The sequence below is a fragment of the Myotis nattereri genome (assembly GCF_964212035.1).
Source record: "Myotis nattereri genome assembly, chromosome: 16".
Classification (NCBI taxonomy): Eukaryota; Metazoa; Chordata; class Mammalia; order Chiroptera; family Vespertilionidae; genus Myotis; species Myotis nattereri.
In genome coordinates this window covers 13545831-13566119 of record NC_138091.1, presented here as the reverse complement: position 1 = coordinate 13566119, position 20289 = coordinate 13545831, and the positions used below count along the sequence as shown (strand labels likewise).

Genomic DNA, 20289 nt, shown 5'->3' with positions numbered 1-20289 from the left:
AGTATTACCTTTTCCCCATATATCCATTGGTGAATTTTCTTTCCAAACATTTTGTTTAGTGTTGATGCGACTATGTTTGCAATGGGATTGGCCTTCAATTTCCCTTTCTTATACTATCTTTTACCTTGCTCTGTGGCTCTGCTAGCTTCATAAGATGAGTTTATTCTCTAGAAGAGTTGGCGTAAGGTTGGGATTCTCTGATCCTTGAGAGTTTGATTTAAATCTTCTGTTGAGCCATCTGGGCTTGGTATTTCCTTTGTGGCAAGATTTTTACCCACAATTTCTCTAGTGGGTACAGGGATGTTAAAGATACTAAGGAATATAGTAAGTCATGTTTGTCTAGAAATGTATACATTTCATGTAAATCCTTGAGTTATTGTCATAAAATTGATAATCTCTTACCTCGTAATCAATACAGCACCTGTGGTTATGTCCCTCTTTTTGTTTTACTCGATCTTATGTGTGCTTTCTGATTTCTTTCCCTCATTAATCTTGGTGCAGGTTTACAAAAACAGTTTTATGAATGCATTGATTCGCTTTCGTTGTAATTTGATTTCTATTTCAATGATTTATTCTTTTATGTTTATTATTTCCTTCTATTTGTGGGATTTATTTTCTATTCTTTAGGCTGACTTAAGATGGATGCTTTGTTTATTCATGTTGCACTCCTTGTTATTTTTAATATAACGCTTAAAGTTATAAATTCCATTCTCAGTACAATTTTACTGACATTATAAGTCTTAATATTCAATATTTTAATGATAATTTATTATAAAATTTTTAATATTCATTACAATGTATTTATATATTTCTAACTTTCTAAAAATGGGGTCCTTCTAGTTTCATTTCTGTTACTAATTTCTAGCAATTGTACTGTGGTCAGAGACTGGGACATATGTAATAATAAGCTTCTGAAATTTCTTGAAGCTTGCTTCATATGCTACAGTATGCACAACTTTTGTAAGTGTTCTGTGCACTTAGTTGGAAAGAATGTATATTTTATGCCTGCTGGATGCAATGATCTATACATGCCTATGTAATCAAACGCATTGTTTTACTCAAACCCACTGTACCCTCCCTGCCTTTTTTGTCTGCTTAAATTTATCCATTACAGAGATAATTGTGTAAACAATCTTCCACTTTGATGTGAATTTCTTCTTATAGTTCTGTCGCTTTTTTATATTTTTTAAGGCTATGTTCTATGAGCATACAGAGGTTGACTTTCTATATCTTCCTGGCAAATTAAAACTTTTAGTGACACATTAAATATCTCCTTTATCACTAGCTACATGTCTTGTAGTAAAGTCTGTTCTGTCTTATATTAATGAAACGAAACCATTTTCATTTGTATATTTTCCTGGTGTTTCTCAGTTTATCCTTTGGCTTTCAATCTCTCTGTGCCTTTATATTAGGAGATATTTTTGTAATTGGCATAGAATTTGTGTTTTACCTACTTTACTATTTCTATTGTAACTGGAGGGTTTTGTTTATTAATTTCTATCCTGCTATATTTGGATTAATTTCTACCATTTTATTATGTACTTTCTATTGTTCTTCTTTCCCTTTTTCTTTTTCCATTTTTTTTCTTCGCTAACTTGCATCTAGGTCTACTGTTCTTATGGATACCATACCTATTTTAATAAGTACCCTTAAAAGGAATAAATGTATCAGTATAGTTACTCTCCTCGCAACCAATACAAAGACTTTAGAATAGTTTGATCTCAACTGTTCATCCATCAAATTATATTCTCTCATTCCCAGTAATTTCAATTGTTCTCTATTTTTTATTTGAACTCCACAAATCATACTTTATTTTTCAACACTTAATGTTTATTTAAATTTATCCACATATTTACTGATATCTTTACTCATTACATCTTTTTATATTACAGACCTGCTACATGAGGTATATTATTAAAAGTTCCTTTTGCCCTAACCGGTTTAGCTCAGTGGATAGATCATCGGCCTGCGGACTCAAGGATCCCAGGTTCGATTCTGGCTAAGGGCACGTACCTGGGTTGCGGGCACATCCCCAGTAGGAGATGTGCAGGAGGCAGCTGATCGATGTTTCTCTCTCATTGATGTTTCTAACTCTCTATCCCTCTCCCTTCCTCTCTGTAAAAAAATCAATAAAATATATTTTTTAAAAAGTTTCTTTTAAAACAATATTTTTATTGATTTTTAGAGGGAGAGTAAGGGAGAGGGAGAGAGAAAGAGAAACATCCATGTGAGAGCAGAACATCTATTGATTTGCAAATATTGTACCAGCTTCTATTGTACTTTACCTCTTTCTTTTCTGATTTTATTTATTTGGGTCCTCTCTCTTTGTTTCTTAATGAATCTGGCTAAAGGTTCATCAATTTTATTTATCTTTTCAAAGAACCAGCTCTTGGTTTCATTGATCTCTGGTAGTGTGTGTGTGTGTGTGTGTGTGTGTGTGTGTGTTTAGTCTCTGTCGTTTATTTCCTCTCTGATCTTTATTATTTCCTTCCTTGTACATACTCTGGACTTTTCTTGTTCTCTTTCTAATTCTTTAGGTAAGTTGTAGTGTTAGATAGTTCATTAGAAAAATTTCTTGTTTCTTGACATAGGCTGTATTGCTATAAACTTTGCTCTCAGGACTGCTTTCGCTGTGTCTCATAGATTTTGTGTAGTTGTGTGTTCATTTTCATGTGTTTCCAGGAAGTTTTTTTTTATTTCTCCCTTAATCTCATTGGAACCCATTTATTATCTGATAACTTGCTATTTAGCCTCCATGTGTTTGAGAATGTTTTTGAGTGTTTTTATTGTAGTTCATTTCTAGTTTCATGCCATTGTGATTGAGAAGATGATTGATATGATTTAAATCTTCTCAAACTTGTAGAGACTTAGTCTGTGCCCTAACATGTGGTCTATCTTTGAGAATGACTCATGTGCACTTGAGAAAAATGTATATTCTGTAGCTTTGGGGGTAAATGTTCTGTAAATGTCAATTCCATCTGCTATAATGTGCCATTTAGGATCATTGTTTACTTGATATTTTTGTCCAGAAGATCTATCCAGTAATGTCAGTGAGGTGTTAAAGTCCTCTACTATGAGTGTATTGCTGCCTATCTCTTCCTTAAAATTCTCCAGAGGTTTCTTTTTATATTGGGGTGGTCCTGTATTGGATGCATATATGTTTACCAGGGTTATATACTCTTGTTGTATTAAACCCTTCAGTATTATGTAGTGACCTTCATTGTCTTTTGTTATGGCCTTCATTTGGAAATCTGTTTGTCATATATGGTTATTGCTACCCAAGCTTTTTTTCATTTCCATTTGCATGGAATTTTTTTTCCCATCCCTTCATTTTCATCCTGTGTGAGTCTTTTATTCTGAGGTGGGTCTCTTGTAGACAGCATATACGTGGGTCATGTTTTCTTATCCATTCAGCTACCTGATGTCTTTTGATGGGAGCATTTACTCCATTTGTATTTAAGGTTATTATTGACCAGAGGCCTCGGCCCTCATAGCCCCAGCTTCGTCTGGAAGGTTGCCCGGACAGTCCTTCTGCTATTCAACCATCTGGACTAATTAGCATATTAAGCTTTTATTATTCTAGATAGGTACTTTTTTTGGTCATTATTTTCTTTATAACTATGTTCCTCTCTTCTCTATTTCTTCTTCTTATACCAGTCCCTTTAGCATTTCTTATAGTGCTGATTTGGTGATGATAAACTCCTTTAGCCTTTTTTTTTTTTTTTTTTTGTCTGAGAGGCTCTGTATTTCACCTTTAATTTTGAATGATAGCCTTGCTGAATAGAGAAGTCTTGGATTCAGTCCCTTGCTTTTCATTACTTTGTTTATGTCATGCCACACCCTTCTGGCCTGAAATGTTTCTATTGAGAAATCTGCTGACAGTCTAATGGGAACTCCCTTGTAGGTAACTTTCTGTCTCTCTCTTGCTGCTTTTAAGATTCTTTCCTTGTCTAATGTTTGCCATTTTAATTATGATGTGTTTAGATATGGTTTTTTTTTTTGGGGGGGGGGTTCATTTTGATTGTGATTCTGTGCTTTCTGAACTTGAGTGACTTTTTCCTTCACCAGGTTAGGGAAATTTTCTATCATTCTTTCTTCTAACAGGTTCTCTATTTCTTGCTCAGGTTCTTCTCCTTGTACCTCTATGATGTAGATGTTGTTACATTTCATCTTGTCCCAAAGCTCCCTTAAACTATCCATCTGCTTTTTAAAAATTTTTTTCTAATTGCTGCTCTCATTGGGTATTTTCTTCTACCTTGTCTTCTGATTCACTGATTTGGTCCTCAGTTTCTTCTAATCTACTGTTAATTCCTTCCAGGGTATTCTTTTTTTCAGCTATGTCATTTTTCATTTCCAATTGATTCTTATTCATGGTTTCTACATATTTTTTTCGTGCTTATAAAGTTCTCACTAAGTTCCTTATAGTTCTCATTAAGTTGCTTGTAGTTCTCACTGAGTTGTTTGAGCATCCTTATAACTATTACTTTGAACTCTATATCCAATAAATTGCTTGCCTCCATTTCATTTAGTTCCTTTTCTGCCAATTCCCCCTTTTCTTTCATTTGGGGATTGTTTCTTTGTCTCCTCATTTTAGTGGGTCTCGTCTTCCAGGGCACCGGGTCAGGTGCACTGGGTCTTGGTGGCAGGTCTATGTATCCAGGGGTGTCAGGTGACAACTATGGGGCCAGGCACAAAGTGGAGGGTCCGGTTGTCCAGGGGCATCAGGTCACAGCGGCAGGGCCAGGTGCACCACATCAAGGTGGTGGAGCCAGCTATCCAGGGCGCCAGGTCAGTGCAGCAGGCTCATATATCTGGGTGCCTCTCATTCTTTCTTTGTCTGAGGATGTATATATTTTGCCCAATTTCTTGAAAAAACATGGGTTTTTGGAAGAAAAATTCTAGGGTATCAGGCATTTATTGTGAGTCTATTGAAAATATAATTGCAATGTGTCCTGCCTTCCATTTTGCTATTGAGTAGTTAGCCATCGTCTAATGATATTTATTTATTTACTTATTTATTTATTTATGGTGTCTTTTTTTTTCTTCTATGTAGAAATCTGTCTTTGCTATGAAGCTAATTTTAAGATTTCTTTTGTCCCTTTCTTGTCCTGCAGTTTCATATTGCAGTGCCTATGTGAGGGTTTCTTTATATTGATTCTATCTGGAATTTGTTGGGCTTTACATTTGGTGTCTTTCAACAATTCAAAAATATTCTCAGCCAGGATCTCCTCAAAGATTGCTTCTTGCCCATTATCTGTGTATTCTGGAGCGCTTATTATATTTATGTGAGATTTTTTTCACTGTCTTCTGTGTCTTCTAACAGTTTCCATACTTTTCCATTATTTGACTTACTGCATTGCAGTTTGGATAACTCCTCCATTTTTATAAGAGCAGTTAGCTCACTCAGCTTTGTCTAACTCTTCTGTTTAATCCACTCAATAAGCTTTAAATGTTAATTATACTCTCCATTTTTTGGTCTTCTATTTGGCTATTTTATAATTTTGCTTGCTCATATTTATACCCTCTTGTTCTTTGCTCTAGTTTTAAGACTTCACTTTTATTTATCCGTTTTTTAAGTTTTATAATACATTTATTAGAGCATACCCTCTAATAAAGACAAATTCTGATTCATCAGCTTAAAAATGGTTTGTTTCTTCTTGCCATAGATGAAGTACACATAAAGGCCTACAGAAAATAGTTACCTTCTTCATCCTGGACTTGTCCATTATCATAGCACAGTGCATTTTTCCTTTGCTAAAACACATATTCAGAGCTTTTCCTATGCTTCTCTTCACAAAGTAATGCCATCACAGGCCATCATTTTTATGTTATTCATCTAAATTAATTTTGTCATTTCTATAATCTATCATTCAATAGAAAGGTTCTGGGCATATTTGAAGAACCTCTTAAATTGCCTCCAAACCTGACTTTGAGACTATGTTGAATTTATGCTTGAACTTAGAGCTGGGTTAGGGCAGGGGCTCTGACTACTGAGACTGGAAGAGCTTATCTAGGCTGGTGGAGGGTGATTCCTAAAGAAACCATTTCTGTCTAAGCTTATATATTGTGCTTAAAAGGATGAAGTCCTTTGTCTTAGTCAGTCCTGAATTGATGTCTGAGAAAATGCAGGGAAAGCACTTTCGCCTGCTATGTGGGTCAGGAATGATAAAGCAAGGTGCTTAAGCAAGAGTTCTTTTTTTTTCTGTCCTTTAAGTATATTAAATATTGTTATTTTATATCCTGCATTTGAATTCTAGTATCTGAAATCTTACCAGGTTTAATGTTGCTGTTTCTGCTGCCTTCTACTCATGGTGACTTCCTTCCTTGTATATTTTGTGACTTTTGATTGTAAAAATGTTCCTTGGAGCCAGAACCGGTTTGGCTCAGTGGATAGAGCGTCGGCCTGCGGACTGAAAGGTCCCAGGTTGATTCCGGTCAAGGGCATGTACCTTGGTTGCGGGCACATCCCCAGTGGAGGTCGTGCAGGAGGCAGCTGATCGATGTTTCTCTCTCATCGATGTTTCTCTCTATCCCTCTCCTTTCCTCTCTGTAAAAAATCAATAAAATGTATTTTAAAAAATGTTCCTTGGAATATTGTCTGTGGAACTCTTTTGAGGACTGAATTCTACTGTCATTCCTCCAGAAAGGATTTATATTTCTTTCTGCTCGTCATCAAGGGACTCTTCCAACCCCTTCGTACTTTAACTTTCCCAGGGGTCTACCTAGTGCCCAGATTAAGGCAGGCAAGTTTCCATACTTTTGTGCAGCATGTTTATTCCTTGTTCACCTTATTGTATTGCAATTTTATATGCAGCTTCCTATTAGTTCCTTCACCTTGTGTGGGTATGAGGCTTAATCACCTTTTCCTCACATAGCACAAAGCAATCAAACTAGTTCAAGATTTCCAGAGTTCCGTAGAAATGATCACATGAAATCCAGCCTTGAATCTTGCTTAGTTCTCGCTTTCACTACATTTTCAGCCTCTGGAGATTCCTTAATTTCATGCCACCTTAGTGATGCGTTTTTAAATGACTTTAAAATATTTGCTTCAGCATTTTAATTGTTTTAGCAGAAGGGTTATCCATCTTATTGTGTATTCCAGACAGCTTGAAACAGAAGCTGACAATTCTCCACTTACTCTGCAGTCAGGCCTCCTTGCTAGACCTCTCCACTGAAACCACTCTTGTCAAGATCACTGATGACTCTCATATGGCCGTATCCTGTGGTAATGATCCATCATCATCTTACTTATTCTGCTCAGGAGGATTCAGCACAACTGATCACTCCCTCTTCCCCAAGCAGATTCTTTCTCTGACTCTCAAGATACCTTACATTTCTTGTTTTCCTTCTAAACCTTTGCTTTCTTGGTCTCCACGGCGGAACTCATCTCCTCTTCTAGACCTAAAAATATTAAAATTCCTGAAACCTCAATCCTGAACTTTCTTCTCTATCTACATTCTATGCTATATGATCTCTAACCCAACGTGTTAATCCATCCATGTGCTGGTAACTACCAAATTTATATTTTCAGCCCTACCTCTCAGGAACTCTAGAATTACATTCAACTGTCATCTTAAACCAAACATATTTAAAACTTATTCCTCTCCCTCCAAAAAATCTAGTCTTCCACAATTCTTTCCTATATATTTAAATGGCATCATCATTTATTACCCCATTGCCAGAGTCATTATGGATTTTTCTCATTCCCTCCCTCACACCTTTCCTCCAATCCTTCAGTGGGTCCTGTTGGTTCTGCATGCAAAATTATCTTGACTATGACCACTCCTGATGTCCACCATGCAAGTCAAAGCCAACATCTCCTGTCACCTGGACACTGACTGTAGTCCCTAAAATGCCCTCTGTTCTCCTATCCGCATCACCAATACCACTACCACTATCATCATTACTACCACCTCCAAGAAAACCTGCTCTCCTCCAGCTACAGATCCTTCAGAAAACATAAACCAAGGCATGTCCTTCCCCTACTCAGAGTTCTCATGCCTTCACTCATGCTGCCCCCTCTATCTGCAAAGCTCTTCTCCCACTTCCTTCTGTGGCTCACTCCTTCACATCATTTACATTTGCACTTACATATCCCCTTAGGAAGGAAGCCTTCACTGACTGCTCCACGGAAAGTGGTCCTAGTCTGAGTTTCTGTCTCATAGCACTCATCATCATGTGAAACTATACAATTTATTGTTTCCTCCTTACGTTCCCCACTAGAAAGTAAGCTTTGTAAGGGCAGAGCCTTTGTTTATCTTGTTTATCATTCTATCCTCAGGACCTAGAAGCATGCTCATAATAGATGCTCAATAAATAAATGGTTTTGAATTAAAGAATAAATTTCATTTAATTCTCACAATACCCAGTGAGACAGAAATGATCTTTCCAATCTTATAGCAGGGGAAACTGAAATTCAGAGATGCTAAATTATTCGGCCATCTTGTGTCAGAATCAAACACAAATGTGTATAATTTTAGAGGCCACAGTATTTTTTTATTTTCAAATCTTAAACTTTTCACTTTGAAATAATTTCAGATTTCCAAAAATCTTGCAAAAATAACACCAAGTTCTCTTTTACCTTCACCTTCACTCAGCTTTCCCAAATGATAACATTTCTATTATCCAAAGCAGGAAGTTAATGTTGCTGTAGAATTGGCAACTATTAATATTTCATCAGTTGTCCCACTAACGTGTCATGTGAGTCTTCTCCAGAACAGAGGTCTCAGCCTTGTCTCTCATGACTGACACTTCTGAATAGGGCTGACTCTTATCACAATATGCTGGTAGACAGTGCCCAGTGCTGCGCACATGCAAAGCTTTCCATAAAAAAAACAAAAAAACTATTATTGTTGGGGAAATACATAAAACTTCCTTTTGAGGAGTGGAAGGAAAATGGCTCCTGATGTTCGTCTGTTTTGCTTAGCTTGGCAGACCTTGACGTGTTTATAAAAAATAGTGAGGGCAGCTTGCTCAAGAAAGTTGAAAAAGGAGATTCCAACGGACTGGTCGAGATTATGCAACACCTTATGGCTCTTAAAGAACGGCAGAGCAGCACTGACGAGATGTTTGAGCCCTTAAAGCAAACCATTGAATTACTGAAGACCTATGAACAAGAGTTGCCGGAAACGGTGTTTAAGCAGCTGGAGGTTGGTGCTAAGTTTATGTTTTCCTAATAAAAGAAATAGTGGGAAAGTTCCAAGATTTCAGAGTGGGGTGAGGTGGGTTTAAGGAAATGAAAATCAGGGCTTGCTGACAGCCCAAGGTCCGTGTTTTGGACTATATGTGTCATGTGTGTGTAATGTCTAGCACATACCTGAAACTCAATAAATTTGAAACAATATGATGCTGCAGTGGTGTGGGAGAATTGATGTAGATAAGTGTTTTGGGTTGCTGTTTTTACTAGAATTAGGGATGAGCCAACTTTTTGATTCAGCGGGGAAAAAGAGCAGGTCTAAGAAACATTAAGATGTTGTAAGTAGAAATGGAGACATAGAAAATAGCCCAGCACTCCTGAAAGTCAAGAAAAGGGCGCGGATTTCCAGGTTAGAGGTTAGGTCAAGAGGAACAAGAAGAACGGTATTGAGTGGGAAGTAGGTGATAGTCAGAAGAGCAGGCAACCCGGGAGACACGTCAAGGCAGGGGGGTTGAGAACAGTCCAGTGGTACCGGGACGTTGGCCCTGGCACTGCAGCAGAGATGAGGACCCTGGGTACTGCTCCGCTTTGGGACTGTGGGGAGGGGAGCACCAGGTGGGTCTGAGCACACTGACGTCTCCTTTGCAGGAGCTGCCTGAGAAGTGGAACAACATAAAAAAGTTGGCCATCACTGTGCGGCAGCACGTGGCCCCCCTGCAGGCCAGCGAGGTGGCCCTTCTCCGGCAGAGGTGCACCGCCTTCGAGGCTGAGCAGCAGCAGTTCTGGGAGCGATTCCACAGAGAGGCGCCCTTCAGGTACCGCCCCAGGTTGCCGCCACTGCCTCTTTTCCTTTAAACATGGTGATCTCGGAGTCACTGAGGATCTCTGCATTGCGTTTGCCTGTCTTTCCTCCCATTGAGTTCCGTAGGTTAGAACATGGTGCTGATGTGGGCAGTCCTATCATGGCCTGCGTGAGATGGCCAAGGGCTGTTCAAAAAAAAAAAAAAAAAAGCTAGAACCTTCTGTTTCTCCAGGTCTGGAAAGGGATTTAATGTGGTAAAATTACTAGAGGTTTTTTTAAAACATAAATCTGACATGTACCATTCGGTAAGTTTACAAGTACAGTGTGTTACTTTGATACATTTACATATAGTGATATGCTTGCCAGTGTAGCAATATTTATCACACTGCAGAATTATAGTGCAGTATTATTGTCTACTAGAGGCCCGGTGCATGAATTCGTGCACGGGTAGGGTCCCAAGGGGGGAGAGGGGGCCAGGGCCCGATCGGCCCTCTGGGCAGATGGTGGGACGCCCTTGCTGGCCCGAGATCCAGATCCATCCCACTGACTTTCGCACCAGTTGTCGGGAGCCACCTGGAGGATGTTTTTATATTGTTTCTTCCTTGGGAGCATCTAGCGAGAGGAAGCAGCTGTGGTGCCCGAGGCCAACTTCCAGGAGGCCAGCAGTGCTGTTGGGATCATGATGGTGGTGCTGGTCCCTCTGTGCCTGGCTCATTCTCTGGAGATTGGACCTGCAGGACTACTGAGGGAGGGAGTGGCTGCCACCGGACTGTGGGCCTCTGGGTTGGGTCTCAGCTGAGTGGCACTCCCACTGTGGGAGCACACTGACCACCAGAAGGTAGCTCCTGTGTTGAGCATCTGCCCCCTGGTGGTCAGTGTGCATCATAGCGACTGGTCATTCCAGCCATTTGGTGGTTCGGTTGCTTAGGTATATATATATATTAGAGGCCCTGTGCATGAAATGCATGCAAAAGTAGGCCTTTGCAGCCCTAGCTGCTTCAGCCCTCGTAGCCGTGGCGCAGCCCCAGCTTCATTCGGAAGGTCATCCAGAAGGTCATCTGGAAAGACATCTGGATGGTTATTCTGCTGTTCAGCCATTTGGTCAATTTGCATATTGCGCTTTTATTATTATAACTAGATTCTAGTGGCCCAGCATGACCTCTAGAATCTATGGGGATTCGGCCAAAACTGGTTGTCCAATGCCACCTGCCACTCCCGCTCATCCTGGCCCCACTGCATCTTCCGCGGGATCACACCCAGTCAGTCTCAGTTGGGAAAGGCTCACACCACCACAGCAGCACTCGCCAGCCATGAGCCCTGCATCAGGCGCCCATTGGTCAGCTGAGCAGCGCTTCCACTGTGGGAGCACACTGACCACCAGGGGGCAGCTCCTGCATTGAGCATCTGCCCCCTGGTGTTTAGTGTGCATCATAGCGACTGGTCAACTAATCATTCAGCCGTCCGGTCACTTAGGTTTATATATATATAGATTCATTATATTGTGCATTCGTTTCTATGGCTTATTGACTAGTTGTTACAAGTTTGTACCCTTCAATGTACTCTTACTGCCACTCCCATCACCTGGTAACCACCATTTTATTCTCATACAATACTTGTCGTTCTATGACTTAGCTCAGTACTATGTGCTACAGGTCCGTCATGTTGTTGCAGATGGGAGGATATCCCTCTTGCTCGTTGCTGAATAATATTCTATTATGTATATGCTTCACATCTTTTTGTCCATGCCTCCACTGATGGGCCTTCAGGCTGTTCCCTTATCTTGGCTATTGTGATAATGCTTTGATAAACATGGGAGTGATTATATCTCATTGAAATCCGGTTTTCATTTCCTTTGGTTATATACCCAGAAGTGGAATTGCTGGATTGTATGGTAGATCTATCGTGGTTGGAACTAAAGTTTCTAGGATTTTACTAAACTGTTAGTATTCTAAGTTCTCACAGACTCCTTTTGGTTTAAAAAAAAAAAAAAGGCTGATAGAATTTAAAATAATTTTGGAAGGCATTTTGGAGGAAGGATTTGAGGTAAAAGATTTACTTTGGGGTGTGCATTCTCTCAGACACCCCCTACTTGTAATTAGGGCTCTTTATATAAACAGAACAACTATAGGATGGGCAGTCCACTCACATGTGCGCGTGCACACACACATCTTCCCTTGGTGAAGATGTCCATCTGGGCTCTGTCTTGCCCACTGTCAGCACCTGGGGCTCCAACCAAAAGAACACACTGATCTGGACAGCCCTGTGTCTGCTGGTTCTGGATGGTCCCGTGTTGTTGGTTCTGGATGGTCCTGTGCCTGCTGGTTCTTATGGTCCTGTGCCTGTGGTTCTGGATGGTCTGTGCCTGCGGTTCTGGGTGTTCCTGTGTTGCTGGTGAAGCAGGCATTGTCCCCTCACCTCGGCTCCAAGGTTTCTTCCTGTCCCGCTGAGCTGCTTTCTGGCTCTCCCTCTAGTTTGGGAGGGACAAGCTTGGATGTTGCCAAACTGAAGATGCCCTACGTAAGGAGGAAGAAACGTTTTCATTTTTAAGGGTTACTTACCCACGGAAATGCAATGCTGACACAGGTTAACATAAAAAAACAAACAAAACACCCACAACTTTATTGGAAGGACGTTTAGCACAGTGGTTATGTACATGGGCTTTGGCTTCAGGCTGCTCAGTTAGACATCTAATCTCACATCGACAACTTACTATGTATGTCAGGGAGCTACTCAACATCTCCCTGCTTCCGTTTCCTCATCTGTTAAATGGGGCTAAGAATAACATTCACCTCAGAAGGTTGTTAATCTTTGCTCTGAGCCTGCCACCAGGGTGACCAGCCATCCTGGTTTTCCTCGAACTATTCTGGTTTAATCCTGAAGGTCACACATCCAGGGAAGCCCCTCTATCTCAGGCAAACTGGATCAAGGATCATCCAACCTGGCAGTGAGGACCTACTTAATCCTATTATTTATTCATCAAACATTTATTAAGCAGCTACTGCCTCCCCAACATTATACTGTGACTACAGAGAACAGGATGAGTATGTTAAGAAGCAGGGAAGGACACACGTGAAATATACAACCTGGTCTATGAAGCAGTTTGCTGCCATGAGCTGCCCATCAGAGTCACCTGGGGGCATTAGAACTCCCAATGCCCAGCCTTCCTACGGCCCATCAGTACTTGGTGACGCCCCCCCCAAGTGATTCCAATGTGCAGCCAAGTTCGTGACTGCTGCCCTAGGGGAGTAACTGGTTCAGTGGTTCTCAACCTTGGCTGCACATTAGAATCACCGGGAATCTTTTTAAAATCCTGATTTCTGGGCCTCATCCTCCGGAAATTCTGTTTCTTTGTTATGGGGCGGGGCCAAAACATTAGTAACAAAGAAACAGAATTTCCGGAGGATGAGGCCCAGAAATCAGGATTTTAAAAAGATTCCCAGGTGATTCTAATGTGCAGCCAAGGATGAGAACCACTGCTTTAAGCAGTCATGCCAGGGCACGTGGCCCCAAACACGTGAGCATCCTTGGGAGTAATTGCCTCAGGAGCTATGCCCTTGTTCCCAAGAAGCATCCATTGCTCGGAACATTCGTGGTGCTCCTTCTGGGCCTTTTCAGTGTGTCTGAGGCACGTTGTGTTGACTCCCCTTTGGCATACGGTAGAAGCTTCGAAATCCAACACTGATGGTGCAGAGCCAGAGCTGATGGCGAAACTGGTTACCACGCTGGGTCCTCCTGCTTCGTGGTAGCAGCAGTCACACTGACTGTGGCAGCCTTAAAAAGAATGACACAATTTTTTTTTTCTGCATCAGCTGTCTCTAAAGAAAATTTCAAGAAAGAAATTCTAAAGATGTTTGGTGAACTATCTTCCCAAACAGACTTCTGAGACTGCTTGAGAGGAAACAGCGCCTCGTTTGCTGGTGTGCTTTTGCATGTCTGTTGGAAATCTGGTGGCCCTCCCTCCTTTGTTGTTACATCAAGTGTGCATATCGATCAGCTGGTGTTGTTTCTTCATTTGCTAGCTGCATTGTTCTCTCTTTCTTAGCACTTGTATCTGCTGCCTCTGAGAACATCGCTACTCTTTGCTGGGTTTTCCAAATTCACATCTGTTAATTTGACATGCAGATGCATCTTTGCAAAAGAAGCCTTTGAAAAGAACTGCTCACAGCAGTGTGGGAAACCAGACGCTGCCGCAATTCTGATGTATTTCTCTTCTTGTCAAGAAAGCCATCAGGACTAGAGCAGAATTGTAGATTTGTTGCTGAAGGGAATCTTAGTGGGTGTCAGCTCATGTTTTTTTTTTTCTTTTTTAATCCTCACCCGAGGATATTTTCCCATTGATTTTCAGAGAGAGTGGAGGAGAGAGGGAAAGACAGAGAGAAACATCAATGTGAAAAAGTACATTAATTGGTTGCCTCCTGCAGGCCCCCGACCAGGGCCCAGGCCAGGGAGGAGCCTGCAACTGAAGTATGTGCCCTTGACCAGAATTGAATCCGGGACTCTTTGGTCCACAGGCCGACTCTCTCTAGCCACTGAGCCAAACCAGTTAGGGCTCAGCTCATGTTTTGTTTGGTTTCTTAGTTTGATGTTTGTGAATTTGTGTGTTTAAAATTTTTAAAGTACTGAGTGTGGCAAATGAGTATAATTCTGGCTCCTTCACTTTTAGGTCCTTTACAAATTTCTAAAATGCAGACCCTGGTCCATTCCTCTGTGAATGCAAGTTTCTGCTCCTGAGTCAATTGAGGGTTAAGCTCACACTGAGCTTGTCTTTGAGGAGAAAAAGGAAAGTGAGTGTCTCATTAAGCGCTTGCAGTCTGACAGGTGCTGGGTGAAGTCAGGTTGCTTGGGTTGAGGTTCTTCATGTTCAAGTCAAGTTTTACTACCTCCTTTAGTGCTGAACTCTAAGCTGTCTCAGCATATTCTTAGCTGAGCTCTCTCACAACACAGCAATTGGCTAAATCATCATGCTCAGATTCAGGAACTTTCCACAAATTTTAAAATTGGAGACTAACTCTTCCCTTTTTGAGTGAAAGGAATGCTTCATTCATGCTTCTAGCTGCATTCACTTCTTTAGTCTTCCTGACCTTGAGCAAGGTCTTCCTGGCCTTAAGAAATTATGCCATGACATACAATCTTTTTACCCACACCAGCGCCAAGTAACCCAGGGGTTTCTAAGCCAAAGCATTTGATCCCGATAAGCTCCAGCTCTATGGAGGCCATTCGTGTTTTCCGCTGGAAGAGCGATTAGAGAGAGATTGGGGAGGGAGAATCAGCAGGATTGACTGAGTATGGGAGATAGAGGGGAGAGTCTAGCATAATTCTCCACCTGGCTGGCAACCAGATTCTGTGTACAGTTGGGAGAGCATTCTTGGAGACACTCTCTCACTGGGTGTTGCTCTACATGATAACCAGAGAAAGCAAGGCTTTCCAAATAGCCCAGTGCAGCAGACACGAGGAAAGAAGGGCCCCATCTTGCTTGCACAGTGTCTGCTGTCTCTTTGATAGCTAGAGAAAAGAGCTGTATTAGTCATTAAATCTCCCAGAGACATATTGAAATCCTGAGACCTGTCATTAGTTCAGCTTGGTCCTGTTCTTCCAGTTAATCTGACTCATTCACATGATTCAGGCTTCCATAGAGCAGAAGCGGTTCTGGTCTTAACAGTGGAGTTAGCAAAACATGATGTAAGTGGTAGGGTTTTAAGAAAATACGCATTCCCTGACCTCTGAGACTTCCAGCCTCAGGGACAATTTCAAAAATGGGGAATTTGACATGTTCATTGGGTGCCAACTTGAACCCCCACTGAGGAGGCAATTCACACTTCCTGTAGAAGACAGTGCTTGAGCCATAGGTAAATGAAAATTAGCCATTTAGAGAAAAGAGGTGGAGGGAGGGAGGATATTCTGGGCAAAGGCAGCAGAATATACAAAGGCACAGAAGAGTGAAGATGCAGGGAATAGCTGGAGAACTGCCTGTGTGTGTGGCTGGAACGCAGGAAGTGGGAGATGAGAATGGAGGGGTCCATGTGCCCAGGTTTTGTCCATGATCAGCCACTTAGGAGTCTGGATACCATGCTCTGATGGCTGTTGAAAACAGATTAGGGTGAAACAGGCCAGGTGCTCCATGGAAGAGCAGATGAGAGAGAGATTGGGGAGGGAGAGGCAGCAGGATTGACTGAGTATGGGAGATAAATAGGGAGGAGAGTCCAGCATAATTCTCCACCTTTCATTTTGTACAAGTAAGTGGAAGGTATTGTTTTACTGCTCACTGAGACGGGGGGGGGGGGGGGGGGTCGGGGGGGCACAGAATGAGAAGAACTGAAAGATCACAAATTCAGATCGGGTATGTGGAGTTTTATGATAACCTCTGGAGTATCAAGCAGAGGTGGGTTATCATTCACTGTATATGCAGGTATGGTACTTAGATGAACATTGACCAACTGCTAGTTTCCCAAGAATTAAGTCACTTATTCCACTCCCTCTCTCCCTGTGCCCATGTCCCGGTCACATCGAATCAATCACTTTTCTAAGATCACACGCATGAGCACCATACATAGTTCCATTTCTCTTAATTATAATTTTATGCATCCAGACTTTCTAGGCATTTCTCTTTTAGATTAAAATACTTTTGCATTATTATTTTAATTTCAAAGACTTACTACACCCTTTCCCCTCCTATTACTTTCTTGTTCTTATACTGTATGGCTCCCTCAGGGTTTGTAGAACTGCTTCAAGTTTATTAGGCACATTAATCAGGTCTACGAGTATCCTGACAATTTGCACTAGAGTTTTGAAATGGGAAGAGGGTTACCTGCCCTCGTGTCTAGAGGTTCCTTTCACTCCTTAGGCCAAATTGATTTTTATGTGTGCTCATCTACAGGAAATGATTGTCCACAAATTTAAACTGTAAACAAAAATTATGCCACAGGGCTGATGAAGTTTGGAATAGGTTCGACAAATGATCACCTCTTATGAATATTTAAGGAACCAATATTGATTAAGAATTTCATATGTGCTGATGAAAAAGTGGCTAGTAAGATTGTTTATTATCTTCTGCGTATACCCCCCAAACACTTGAATCATATCTTACTAATAAATTATTCCTGAATTATAGTCCATTAATAAATTAAACAAAATGTGGGCTTTTAGAGTTTTGTCTGATAGATTTTTGTATTAACACCAAGAGGCTAAGTTTACTTTTTTTAATTTTTAATATTTTTTTTGATTTTTTACAGAGAGGAAGGGAGAGGGATAGAGAGTTAGAAACATCGATGAGAGAGAAACATCGATCAGCTGCCTCCTGTACACTCCCCACTGGGTATGTGCCCGCAACCAAGGTACGTGCCCTTGACTGGAATCAAACCTGGGAACCTTCAGTCCCCAGGCCGATGCTCTATCCACTGAGCCAAACCGCTTAGGGCCAAGTTTACTTTTTAGGACTATTCTAGTTGAGATAAAAAGCAGAACGTACATTCTCCAACAGTTAGTCTTTGCAGATGAAGAATAAGCAGAAGGGCATTTATGCCTGGGGATGGTTCCTGCTGGACCCCATGCCATGAGGATTTACCTTTCTTTTCTTCTAGGTCTTTTTCTACTGCTCTTATACGGCAGTGAGCACCTTGCCTATACAAACATAGGGCCCCTAAACTTTGGGGACTCCAACCTTGTGTTTCGTTCTGAAACATTTGGGAGCCAGAGAATAGTGAAGATGTACAATGATGTTGAATCTCATTCTTGTAAGATGTAAATCCACAATCAAAGCACACAGGCCACAAAGTATTTGAACAAGTGGGAATCAAAGATAGGAAGGATCAAAGTTACCCTGACACTAATTTAATAGTATGCATAACTGTTACTGTGTTCCATGATCATTAGGCTTATGTGGTGAGCAGTTCAGGTAAATGGCTTTAATTAGGATTATTTTCCATCTTCTCCAGTCAAATATTTCCAAAGACATCTGAAAGAAGAGGCAGTGCAAAAAAAAGAGTTCATATGTCATTCTCTTCCTTTTTGCCTCTCCTCTATACCCCACCAACTAACATGCCCAATCCTAGTCACTCATTTCCTCTCAACTTCACCTTCATGATGTACCTGATGATGCCCTGTTCTGATTGTAGAGGAACATAGTATTCACCCTGAAGTCATAGTATCCCCAATATCTAGCCCTCCAGCCACACAGAACCAAGGAAGCCTGAGGTCAGAAAGGGTTAAAGCGAGGTTAAGGGAGGAAAATGAGAGGCTCCTTGAACACATGGGTTCTGGGCTCTCCTGACCAAGGCAATGTCATCTTCCCCTGTGGGTTCCTTTGCATGGAAAGTTCTGATGCGGGGGTAGGTGCTATTCTGGTGCTATACTGGGGGCAGCATACAGTAGGTTAACGCTGGTTGAGGGTCAGCAGCAGTGAATGTGTGCCATAAGCACCGGAGAGAAGAGGATGAGGAAATGTGAACTAAAACTGTAGAGCTAAGTATCTGCTTACAGAAGTCAAGTTCTGATCCAGAGGCTGCCCCTGGATGTGGAGGGAGCAGGCCAGAGAAGGGTGAAGGGGCAGATCAAGGACAGCTTGGCAGAGGGACTTGAGATACACAGTGACTGTATGGGCCTTGGTTCAAGTGGTTCTCAAACTCGGAGGTGCTGTTGCCTGAAGGTGAGTCAGGTTGTCAGACAATGACGGCAACCTGGCACATTGGAACCACGTGAGGAGTTTGAAAAATACCCTTTCCTGGGTCCCGCACCCGAAGATTCTGGTTTAATTGGACTGGGGAGCAGCCTGAGCCTGGCAATCATCTAAAGTTTCCAGGAGATCTGCTCTGAAAATCCTACTAGACTGAGAGCCACTGCCCCAGAAGGAGCAATGCCAGGTGGGGTCCGGGCTGGACTTCTGAGGGCCAGCGCTGTCACTGAAGGACTGCCTACGCTTGTAGCTCCCAGAAGGAATCTGGCTTCACAGCACCTACAGTACAAGACAATGCTCTTGTCAAGTGATGTGGAAGCCAACAGTAGGGAGGCTAACAGGGGTGTTCCCACCCTCCCTTGGATGGGGAAGTTGGTAAAGCAGAGAATGAGGGAAGTATTTTTACCTTCTCCACGTGAAGAAAAGATCCATGCGTGATATTCCTCTTGAATTGCCTTTCCCGCAACTGGTTATGCCTAGCCTATTCCAACCTCCCTGAATGTCCTTTTTTCCCAGGCTTTGGTGGAAGTCACTGCTCTTTGCTAAAATCCGAAGCGTTTAAAGATGTAAGCTGGTGTTAGTTTGGGGATTCTAGGAAATGGGGGCCTGTCTGCCACACTTACAAAGCGAACACATTATGTTTTGTAGGTTTGATAGCACCGACCCTCATCAAAGCCTGGATGCCAGGCACATGGAGCTCCAGCAGATGGAATCCGCCATGGCCTCCATCTCCGATTCTGCCAGCTTGTTTGAGGTCAACGTTCCTGACTACAGGCAGCTGAGGCAGTGCCGGAGGGAGATCTGCCAGCTGAAGGAACTCTGGGACACGGTTGTCATGGTGACCTCCAACATCCGTGCCTGGGAGGCCACCCCATGGAAGAGCATCAATGTGGAGGCTATGGACTTGGAGTGCAAAAGGCTTGCCAGGTACCTGCGGAACCTCGACAAGGAGGTCAGGGCCTGGGATGCATTCACGGGCCTGGAGAGCATGGTGTTGAACACGCTGACCTCCCTGAGGGCAGTGGCTGAGCTGCAGAACCCGGCCATCCGGGAGCGGCACTGGAGGCAGCTGATGCGGGCCACGGGCGTGAGCTTCACCATGGGCGAGGGCACCACCCTGGCGCAGCTTCTGCAGCTCCAGTTGCACCGCTTTGAGGACGAGGTCCAGGGCATCGTGGACAGAGCTGTGAAGGAGATGGGTATGGAGAAGACCTTAAAGGAGCTGCAGGCCACGTGGGCTGGCATGGAGTTCCAGTACGAGCCCCACCTGCGGACCAGCGTCCCTCTGCTGCGTTCAGATGAGGACCTCATCGAGGTTTTGGAGGATAACCAAGTCCAACTTCAGAACCTGATGATGTCCAAGTACATAGCCTTTTTCCTGGAGGAAGTGTCGGGCTGGCAGAAGAAGCTGTCCACGGCGGACGCTGTCATCTCCACGTGGTTTGATGTGCAGCGGACATGGTCCCACCTGGAAAGTATATTCATTGGCTCCGAAGACATCCGGGCTCAGCTGCCCCAGGTACCTGCTCAGGGAATGCTGCTTGTTTCCTTACCTGAGCCAAGGGCAGAGCGCCCAGTCCCTGCATCCTCTAGGGCCGTGGTCGGCAAACTGTGGCTCGTGAGCCACATGCGGCTCTTTGGCCCCTTGAGTGTGGCTCTTCCACAAAATACCACAAAATACCA

At 42.5% G+C, this 20289-nt stretch overlaps 1 protein-coding gene across 1 annotated transcript in view; it reads left to right on the top strand.

Annotated features, from left to right (window-relative positions):
- DNAH9 (dynein axonemal heavy chain 9) overlaps positions 1 to 20289 on the top strand; it is a gene marked incomplete at its 5' end in the record, with an annotated part of 338080 nt that overhangs the window by 66598 nt on the left and 251193 nt on the right. The window contains 3 exons of the mRNA XM_081109536.1: positions 8927 to 9149; positions 9785 to 9951; positions 19255 to 20125. Of these exons, the coding sequence (XP_080965662.1) occupies positions 8927 to 9149; positions 9785 to 9951; positions 19255 to 20125 (1261 nt within the window). The remainder of the gene's footprint in view (positions 1 to 8926; positions 9150 to 9784; positions 9952 to 19254; positions 20126 to 20289) is intronic.